General features: G+C 37.7%; 1 protein-coding gene across 1 annotated transcript; it reads right to left on the bottom strand.

Moving 5' to 3' along the window:
- Positions 1-2,449: 2,449 nt before the first annotated feature.
- On the bottom strand, positions 2,450-10,031 carry GNPDA2 (glucosamine-6-phosphate deaminase 2). Its single transcript, XM_058023906.1, has 6 exons — positions 8,505-10,031; positions 8,087-8,184; positions 7,368-7,550; positions 6,872-7,056; positions 6,605-6,779; positions 2,450-3,465 (listed from the first exon to the last, which is right to left on the bottom strand). The coding sequence occupies exons 1-6, from the start codon at positions 8,630-8,632 to the stop codon at positions 3,407-3,409; spliced, it is 828 nt and encodes a 275-aa protein (XP_057879889.1). The 5' UTR covers positions 8,633-10,031; the 3' UTR covers positions 2,450-3,406.
- Positions 10,032-10,832: the final 801 nt, after the last annotated feature.

Below are 10,832 nucleotides of genomic sequence, written 5' to 3'. Positions count from 1 at the left end.
TGTGTACCATGAAGTGTTACTTTTGGAAGTGTACACAAGGCAATTATAAATAAGTTAATGACCCTACCATATACTATATTTACAACAGTTTACCCACCTCCAAAAGCTTTTAAACTGCATTCATTTTTTTGATCTTCAGGGACTAGTTTTGCTCTTCACAAATCTTAATTTCTTGTTATTAAATATTTTTTAGAGAACAAATTGCTAGTCATACCTACTGAAGTACTCAGTCACCATCAAAGTCTGCCCTTAAATTTAGGCTTGTACCTACACTTTAATTATAAAGTAGTTTTATTTCAGCCTGTGTACAAGGAGGAATTGGGAAAATCTTTGGAGGGATGGAAGGGAACAGGACTTGTTCCCTTTCAACCTGTATTAGTTTCAGGGTGTGGAAAAAGGGGAGAGGGAATTCTGATAAGTTAGTGGTTTGTTGGGGCTTTTTTCTGTTTGGTTGTAGTTGTTCAGGTTTTGTTTTTTGTTATTTTTTTTTATTTGAAGCTGTTTCAAGTGCAGTGAAAAACCAAAGATCTGGATGTGAACAAGGTGTCTGTATCTTTACTAAAGGTACCTAAACTGCTGCTACTGACCCTGAAGAAAGGAAGGATGCTGTGGATAAAAGCTCTCTAACACATTTATTATTCCTCCCCTGTGAAAGCTAGCATATAAGGAACTACAGCTGCAGGGATACATGCTAGGAGCCAAGGAGCTAAAACGAGCTCCTCTCCACTCCTTGAACCAGACCTACCAGCACTGGTTCTGTACTGAGGAATAAGGCAGAAGCTGAAGGTGAGCTAGAGATGATCCAAATAGGATATATAAATTATATCCTTGCTGAGTGACAGACACATGAAGCGTACCTTACCTAATCAAATGAGTTACACAGATGGATAGAGCTGCCTTGAGAATCGGTTTTAGCTTTACTATAGTCACCTGAGGCAGAAAAAAAATACAAATTGTAATCTTAATTCTGAGAGGACTTGTACATGTATCAGTTTTAAGAACAAGAACTTTAATTTAACTGGTTAGTACCTGTAAAGTACATGAAGTATTAGTTTTTGTCACAAATGTACCTGATTCTATCTAGTTACTTTTTTCATTTCCCTTTTCCTTTGGAAATACTTTAAAATGAGAAAAAGAATACAATGGTAACTTTGATGTGCTAGGCTAACTTAGAATTTACTTTTAAGACCTCCTGAACTTGAAAATGCTTGCTTTGCCATTACTGCAGAGTAACAGGTTAAATCTTATGCAACTTAAAGGGTTGACTTGTCCACTAAAGTAGTGGACAAGTTTGAAAGGTACTCTCTTGAAAAAATAATATTTCATAAAATGATTGGAAGTATCTTAAAGAATGGAATAATGGAAACAGTGTGATAGTACTTAAAAAATTACATAATATAGCACTCAAAATTTTTAAAAAAATAGTGTAACAAGAGAAACAAGCTGGAGAACAACCAAAACCTGTGCATTAAAAGATGTAATAGTAGTCCTAGACCCAGGGACAGACAGGTTCTGCTGTACCAGTATTTAAACTGGGCTGTGTTTTACAGAAGGTGGAATAGTTAAAAAGGGAGAAAATATATTTATTCTGTGATCTGGCACATCTTGAGGACACAGAGGGCTTTAGTGAGTAAGGGTGCCAAGCAAGGCACATGACTGAAAGGTGTGCTGGAATAAAGAACAAGAGTGTTGTTTCAATAGAATTCTCCATTTTGGCACATTAAGGATAATGATCATCAAGATGAAATCTGATTCAATTCCATTAATACTAACCTAAATTAATTACTACGTTTAATTTCATGCTTTTTAATAGAATTGTTTATAAACTTGCTTAGCTGTAAAGGCTAATGGCAAACCTAACACTGCATTTTGAGTCATATATTACCTGTAACAGCATTCTTCTGAAAGGCAGTCTTTTCAACTTTTTTCCCCACAATGTTGCATTATGCTTCAAAAATACATGTGCATAAACTGAGCCTTAAAGCTGAAAACCTGTTTTAAATATGTGGATGTTCAATGTACTGTTGAGAACTGAAACACTAGGCCTGGCTTCCTATACTGCTATAGACAGATTCTTCCGTGCTTTTGTAATTTCACAGAATCAGAGAACAGTCCAGATTTGAAAGGACCCTGTAAGACCATTTATGAGAAAGGTGAGCCTAGATGAGTTTAGAAAAGTCACCTAGATGAAAGGCAAGCCTGCCACATACCTGGGGAGATTATGTGATTTTGTAATAAAGACTACATGGCTGTCATTTGGGTGAACAGTTGAAGTTACACTTAGTTGTACTTTCTTGCAGTGAGTATTTTCAACAAGGACTTTCCCAAGAAAAGGCTTCATCAGTAAACTCTTATCCTTCTCCTTTGGTGCCTAACCACTCCCTGAAATTCTGAACTATTTACTCATTACAATTTATTTTAGAAATAAAACAATTTTGAAACTAAGAGATTTATATTTAAGTTTTACTTATATTCAAAGTAGGAAATAACATTCCTTGTAACAGCTCAATGTTTATAATGATACAATGAAAAAGTGATTAACAGTTGGCTTTAAATGATCATTTGCAGACATTATAGTCCTGTAAATTAAGCTCTTTTCAGGCATTTAATTGTAACATCCATTATATAATTGACCAGGTACCTCCAGGAAGGAACGTTGAGATTTCTTCCTTATGTATAAAGCTTGATTACCAAAAATATAAAATCCTAAAGTAATTTGAAGTACATGAGCGGAAAAAGTGCTATTGTAGAAGTTTAATATTTTTATCCATGGAGCAAGTTGTAACTTCAAAGATTTTGGTGCATTTTTAGGCACTGTTTTTGTGTCTTCATTTGCCTGAAATATACAGCAGGACTTGAGATGCCCAAAAACTGTTTAAGACAAATTTAAGGCAACCAAGTGCAAAAGCTCAGTGTACATTAGATATATGTAAACAGAACATTTCATAGTAGAAATTGTACAACTATTACAAGTCCATAGTAGTAGCAAAGGCCAAAACCATCCTGCCTAGAGACACAAATGCAAAATGTAGTTACACTAACCAAGCCAAAAATTAAGAATTCTGGGAAATGAAGTGTCATCATCTCTAACATGAGGCAGATGCAATACATTGCTGTGCTAGAGTAAGTGCTCTGCTTTTCCCCTCTCTACATAACGTGCAGTCTCTCCCAAGTTTGTTCTGTTCTGTTTACTGATGTACCAACAGCGGAGCTCCAAATGTTAAAGCAAAATGCACAACACAGCAAACAGATGGAATGTGAATGTACAGATATTGGACCTTTTTAAAAATACAGTACCTAGGATTTCCCATTTTAAACAGTTTTCAGCATATTGCATAGCAGTGAACTCATCTGCTACCTAAAACTGTTGCTGCTGACCCACATGGAGTTCCTCTTCAGTCTTCTTTCAGTTTTCTTTCATACTGTACAGTGGGTCCACAAGCTTATTGTGCACATGCATTAAACCTTGGGGGGAAAGCAACAATGCCAGCTTTACATTAGTTATACTTTGTTAACATGTTCTTCTATCCACATTTTTATTTGGAATTTGCTTCAAAGCATACATTTTAAATAATTCATTGAAGAGAACAAAAATGGCTATTTAAAGTAGTTCAGAGTCAGAGACAGCAGATATATTCCTGTATCACTTGCATACTAATGACATATTCAGTAGCAGCTGAGCAGGGTACCAGACAGTTCTCTAATACCAGACCCAAAACCCCAGATCTGGAATACTTCCAAATGAACTCAATATAACTTCCATGTATTAAAAACTGTGTAACAGCAATGTAATTCCCTCACACCACAATGTGCCATAAAAATTAGATGCACACATAGTGAGACTCTGACAGCTTGAGTTCTTTTGAAATGTTCTAGCATTGTGGTAATACTGTCTTTGTAATAATCATATACTTGTGGTCCTAGACAGGCAAAATCAAATTAAATTATCCAGACTCTTAGTGCAGACTCAATTTCAGCAGTTCAACTGTATTCTGTTGTAGCTGGGCTTTTTCTTGTCATATACAAGTCCTTCATAGCTATGATTAGGGGGTTTATTTTTTTCCTCTTCAACTACTTTATTTCTGATAAATGCTGAAGTGCAATTAATAAAAAAAGATGCTTCCTTCTTAACTTTGCTATAACTTAGTAAAAATGTTACCTACATCTAGGTATGTGTGACATTGGATCACTGGCAGGTTTTTCCACATTTCATCTTGAGTACTAATAACAGTAATGATCAGTGTTCACAATCCACAAAGTCCATTTTAGTATTGAACTAAAGACTTAACTTCTAAAATCAAAACATGCAACACTAAAAGTAATTTTCTTAAAAACCATGAAAGAAATCTCACATTACTGCATATTTATTATCTATGGTAAAGAATATTCAAATACCTTTGCTACATGATGCAGCTGGTGGCAGCCTTAGTGTCACTGCAGCAACATGAAATTTGAGTTAACTCTACAATCAAAGGTCATTACTGTAGGTGACCATAAAAAAAGGCATCTTATGCAGCATCTACTACTAATCAGTATGTGATTATTTAGTTAACTTACAGATATTAGATCAAGTGTAATATTTTTTCAGTTTAACAGTGACAAAAACTTAAGTATACATTTGACATAAGTCAAATGACATAAAAGAGTAACAGCTGCATACACAATGTAAACTAGAAACATGTTTTGAGCCTTAAAACGTTTAACTTTCTACTAATATTTTCCTCTTCTAAAAAGGGGAAATTAAATAATTACCCATTATCCTAGATGCATGAAAAATGGTTACAAAGTATAGCTTCTGTCATACTTAGTGAAGAATATTTAAATCCTGGTAGTGAAAGTGTTACAGGAAAAACAGTGAGAAACAAAAGAATTTTTTAAAGGAATGCACCAGACTTGGTAGATGCCAAAACAATTGTTTCAAAGGAAAGTCCCACTGGATATTCAGGTATGCTTTGCATAAACACATTTCTGCACACAGTTTTAAGAGGAGCATGTGTAAGTATGGTAAAAACTATCCTTACTTATCTGCAGATAAATCAGTAATTTCAAAATTCGTTTTATGTTTCATTCTTCAAGAAAGTTGCAAGTAGGACCATAAGCACACTTGATAATTTTAGCCTATTATAGGTTTGCAGAAAGTTAGAATAAATGAATAGGTTAATCTATTTACCAGCCAGTGTGGTACTTGATTATAAAACAAAACAAAAGCAGTTTCATATTTAAAGTTTTAAGTGGTGAAAAATCTCCATAAATCATTACTATAAATAGCAGTATTAAGAACTACCTAGCTTCCCTAAGAAGTCTAACCTGAAGATCAAGTTTCAGAAATAATTCCAAATTTGACCCACGCTGACTTCTCCATTTTACAAGGGGAAAAAAATCTCACTGATTTGAGAGCAGGTAAAATTAATTAAGTTTAAAGGAAACCATCTTTTTAAAAGTTCTATTGCTGTGTATTACAGGGTAATTAAATACAGTGACACAATAGCACACATTCATAAATTGTAGCCCTTGATGTTTTTTAAAGCAATGTTCAGTGTAATTTATATTTACTGATTCTACATTAGGTTTGTATTTCCCAAGCAAAGCCTCTGCTTATATAAAATACAGGATACTGTTTAAAACTTATCCAAGCAGATAGAGAAGTTTATCTTTGAAAACAACACTAAGTGCTGTTTAGCAGTGTGATACAAGAAAAGACTAACCCTCCCTCCTACCCCACAAATACATAGCAGAGAACACTATACTGAAAAATTCAAAATTAACAAGCTGGCCACAAGAGGTATCAGGATAAATATCATAGAAATATCCAAATTGCAATCCAATACATATATGAGCACTGGTAATATAATGCTCTAAAAAAGAATTTAATAAATTACAATCTCTATCTCTGATACCTTGGCTACTACAGGTACCCATGCTAGTGAGAACAACAACTGAGTCACACAACTGCATGTGCTGTGCTAGTGCAGTCAGGACAAAACTACTTTTCTCAGCTTCTACTGTCTTAGTCAAACAGAAGTCAGTCTAGGAAGTCTCAATTACTATCAAATATCCTGAGTTACTTTAAGTTTGCCCCAGTATACCTACTACAAATACAAAAACACACACAGTAAAAGGGTGCAGTGTTTCAAAGGTAGTATAGATTGTTATGCTAATTGCACATGAAAAATGTTCTCAGGTGGCTTCAAAGTCTGTATTGCAGTTTACTAGACATCACATTACAGCACGTAGCAAAAGCAGCATGGAAATGTATCAGGATTAATAAATGTGTTAAGATTTTTTTAAGCTAAACTTTCTAGTAAACTTAAGACCGGTATTCTGGAACACCAGATTACTGCTGTTTAAAGTTAAAGATTACTAAACTGTTGTTTAAACTGGAAGCAAAGGAAATACTCTTCCCAAGTATTGTCTGGAATGTAGGTAGCACAAATTATGCCTCCCGGCAAATTTCCAAACACAAGAAATAAGTTAATATTTATATTTTGACTATATAGCATTATACATTAGTGACTGCAAAGTGTTGGAAGGCTCAGATTTAAATCAGTATGATTTCAAAGCTGTCGGTTTTGCATAAACACGTGACCTCTGATTCAGTGCTCACCTTTAAAGTACTTCACAGTTTTAACTCTTAGTTCTAAAGTAGCATCTTCATCACACACAAAGATAGTGCGAGGGTGTTGCTGGAAAGCAGAAACTGTCCACATATGATTGACTCCTTCTTCAATTGCTTTGTACAATGCAAAAGCCTTGTGTGCACCTGTTATAAGAATCATCACCTGCAAAACAAAGGTCTCTTTACTTTCAATCCCAGTATCAATACCAACTAACTTGAAAACACACATGCAACTAGAACTAAATGAGTTCTTACTTCTCTAGCATCCATCACTGTACCCACACCAACTGTTAGCGCCATAGTTGGTACTTTAGATAAGTCTCCATCAAAGTATTTAGCATTTGCCAAAATGGTGTCCATTGCTAAAGTCTTTAATCTTGTTCTTGAAGACAAACTTGATCCGGGTTCATTGAATGCAATGTGGCCATCTGGACCAATGCCTTTTCAAAGTTAAAAAAAATAAATCATTCCAGACCTGAGAGTCAACACATATCCTCAAACATTGTAAATTAATAAAAAAGGGCTCATCCTTTCCTTTTGCTTCCCCATTTTCAATAAAAACTTACTTAAGTCATTAGAAACTTGGACACCAACCATTCTCTTTTGAAATTTATACTGATTCTTTGTTAGTCACAGAACTTTCTTACACAATAATTGAAAAATTTGTGTTTTAGTCAAGTTATGAAAATAGCAATTAAAGAATTGGTGTATGTGCTTGAATTGTAACTAACCATAGAGCATTTCCTCATACCTCCAACAAACAGATCAATCCCCCCTGCTTCTTCAATTTTCTTTTCAAATGCATCACATTCCGCCTGTAAGTCTGGTGCATTCCCATCAAGGATATGAGCATTATTTGGATCTATGTCAATATGCTTAAAGAAGTTATTCCACATATAGGAGTGATAGCTCTCTGGATGATTTCTGGGAAGCCCTGAAATGATTTACAGGGAGATTACCATATGACAAGATTTAACCAAACAGCTTTAATTCTAGTCTGTATCTAACAGATGTAGGGCTTGCAAAGCAAACCTGAGTCAAATAAATCTTTCAAATAAAGATTTGAAACTACATTGAGAAGAAAGGTTGGCATGTACAAGGTAACTGGTTTACAGTTTACTTTTCTCAGCTTCTACTGTCTTAGTCAAACAGAAGTCAGTCTAGGAAGTCTCAATTACTATCAAATATCCTGACTTACTTTAAGTTTGCCCCAGTATACCTACTACAAATACAAAAACACACACAGTATTGCAGTATTATTTGTATTTTTGCATTTTTGTATTATTGCATTTTTGCATTTTTGTATTATTGCATTTTTGTAGATAAAGGAACAGAAAAATGCTGGGACACCAGTCTAATATAGGAATACAAACATACTAGACTAATCTGGTACTTTGACAAAATATTTAATAGTTTTTATAAGGAAAAAAATCCCAGTACAGTATGTTCTCAAATAATAGCACATCTTACCTACATACTCATCCATGTTGAAAGTCTTAACGTATTTGAAAGAGAGATCTCCATTTTTGTGATATTCTATCAGCTTTCTGTAGCATCCCAAAGGTGTGCTTCCTGTTAAATAAAAGTTTTTCTACTGTTCTGTGTATCTGCACATTTTCAGTGTATTTAAATGTCTTCACAGTCAAATTTTGCTACAATGCTTTTCAACATACAAGCAATCTGCTGTTTCTCATTTAGTATTTATCAGTATCTCAAACTATCACAACTTTACACAGAAATCAAATTAGTAATAAAAAAAAGTTAGAATATTACCAAAAATATTCTATTACCATAGAATATTATGTTCTTTTAAATACTGATTTTATCTGCTACCAGTGATACAAACATTGTTCCAGGCGCAGTTATTTACAAAGACATTGAATAAAACTTGCCTGTTGGTAGACCAAGGGTGAAATATCTTCCTTGACTTGGCTTGAACTGGATAATACGATTGCAGATGTATTTGGCTGCCCATTCACTAGCCTGATCATAATCTTCAAGAATTACTAGCCTCATTATGGCAGTGAAGAACTTGTATGATAAAACAAACTTAAACCTGGAGAAAATGTTGAAGTTTTAAAAATAAGCACCACGTTAGTTGCAAAACTCTTAGATTACAGAGGAGATAAAAAAATCATCTTCCATACCAATGACTTGCAATAGCATACCACACTCTTGCAGACCTAGTTCAAGCTGGACAATCAAGAGAAAAGCTACAGAATCCAAATGATAGATTACAGTCAAAATATTTATTAAAATCCACAGACTAATTTAAAGCTATTAACAGGAAAAAGCTAAAACAAGATGAGAACAAGCCATTTTGAACTTCAGTATTTTTGTCACTGCCATCAGAAAAGAGGAAATACTTATATACCAAGATTAATTCCTGTTTCTTATGACCAGCGGAATGCCTACAATTTCAAAAACAAGACTCAGAGTAATCCCATGTTTCTATAATCAAAATACCTAATAGAGACTAAATTATTAAAGCTCCTTTCACTCCCATTCTAGCTCCTTAACAATGCTTCAGTAAATTTATTAATCTGCAAAAAAAAATTAAAGCATTCGAGATATTTGAAATGTTTACAATTCACAGGAAAAAATACGATACCACGTTTTTTCTTTGCCACATAAATTTAAACAAATTTAAAAGGTTTTGAGTGCAACTGTATCAACTTTTAAGATTATTATCCCGAAAACAAGTTTGGTTGCAAGAAGTATACCCGCATCTCTTGCATTTAAGTGAAACTCATTTTCCATGAATTTCTGCTTAACCGAGTCCGGTAATTACTCCAGGAAGACTGAGGCTCTTTCCCCAGTTTGGGATGCGTTACTCTTCTTTTCCCAGGTCTGGGTGGGCTCAGCATTAGCCAGAACACAACACAGTTGTCAGAAGCCCAGGGCCACCGGTATGACAGACCACACTACTTTTAGCTGACGCCAAATGAGCGGCTGATTTCAAAACAAATATGAATTAAAGTACTTAACCATGTTTGTCCCACTAATGAAGGAAGAAAGTGATGATCATCACCGTGTGCTGCCTGTGCTGCTCCATCTCCCTGGACAGCTGAGCCGTGACAAGTCAAACTCACCTTTGCCGAGGAAACGCTATTCGCACACACCCGAGAGTTAGCACACCTTCCCGAGAAGGAACAGCATGCCAAGAGGAACAGACTGCGCGGCTTTAGGCCGGTTCCATGAAATCCCAGCAGTTTTACGCTGGGAACACGGGGATGCTCTCAAGAGCAGGGACCCACGGACAGCAGCAGAGCCACAGAGAATTTTCGGCTAAGGACACTTTTTTGGTTTTGTTAGGCGATAGTGGGGAGGGAGGGGTGATAAACCGACACTGGCAGAGGAAGAGCCCTGCAGCCGGAGCGCCGCCGGCACAGCAGCCCCGGGCCCCCGCGGCCTCCCCTTCCCCGGCCGGCCACAGCGCGCCCTGCCCGGCCCCGCTCACCCGGGACAGCCCGCGGCGGCCACGAGCCACACCAGAACCAGGACGAGATGAAGAAGGGAAAGAGGAGGAGGACGAGGAGGAGGAGGAGGACGGGAACCGCCGCCCGCCCCGCAGCTCCCGCCCCGCCGCCTCCAGCGGAACCCGCCCCGCGACCCGGAAGCGGCCGGCGGGGCCGGGAAATGGGCTCCTTCCCCGGGGGCATTTCCGGGCCGCTGCGGGAGCCGGGCACGGAGCGCTCGGCCCAGCCCGGCCCAGCGGCCCGGGAGATGCCGGGGGCTCCAGCCTGGAGCATGGCTGTGCTCGAGAGCTCCTCTCGCAGCCTCTCTGCCGCGGAGCACATTGAGATCTTAATGGAAAACCTTCCCCTATAGCCTAAATGTTTGCGTAATGCAGCTGCAAAAGAAGCCGTGGGTAGTTACTGACAGAAATTAATGAGGTGAAGCATCAGTGTCTTGGTGAATCACAGCTGACCATAACCCGCGGTGCCATTGCGGGCAGGAAGGGCAGTGGTATCCTGGGGTGCATTCCTGTGTGGGTGCATTCCTGGGAGAACAGCGGTCAGCAGGCCGGGACGGTGATCCTGCCCCTCCACTCAGCCCCGGTGAGGCCGCATCTGGTGCTGTGTGCAGTGCTGGGCTCCGCAGGGCAGGAAAGGCAAGGAGCTACTGCAGAGGGCCCAGTGGAGGCCGCAAGGATGATGTCTCCTCATCTCATCTCTCGAGGAGAGACTGCAGGAGCTGGGCCTGTTCAGTCTGC

The sequence above is a fragment of the Melospiza georgiana genome, chromosome 5, assembly GCF_028018845.1.
Source record: "Melospiza georgiana isolate bMelGeo1 chromosome 5, bMelGeo1.pri, whole genome shotgun sequence".
In the NCBI taxonomy this organism is placed as follows: domain Eukaryota; kingdom Metazoa; phylum Chordata; class Aves; order Passeriformes; family Passerellidae; genus Melospiza; species Melospiza georgiana.
This window is presented reverse-complemented; position numbering and strand designations above follow the sequence as displayed.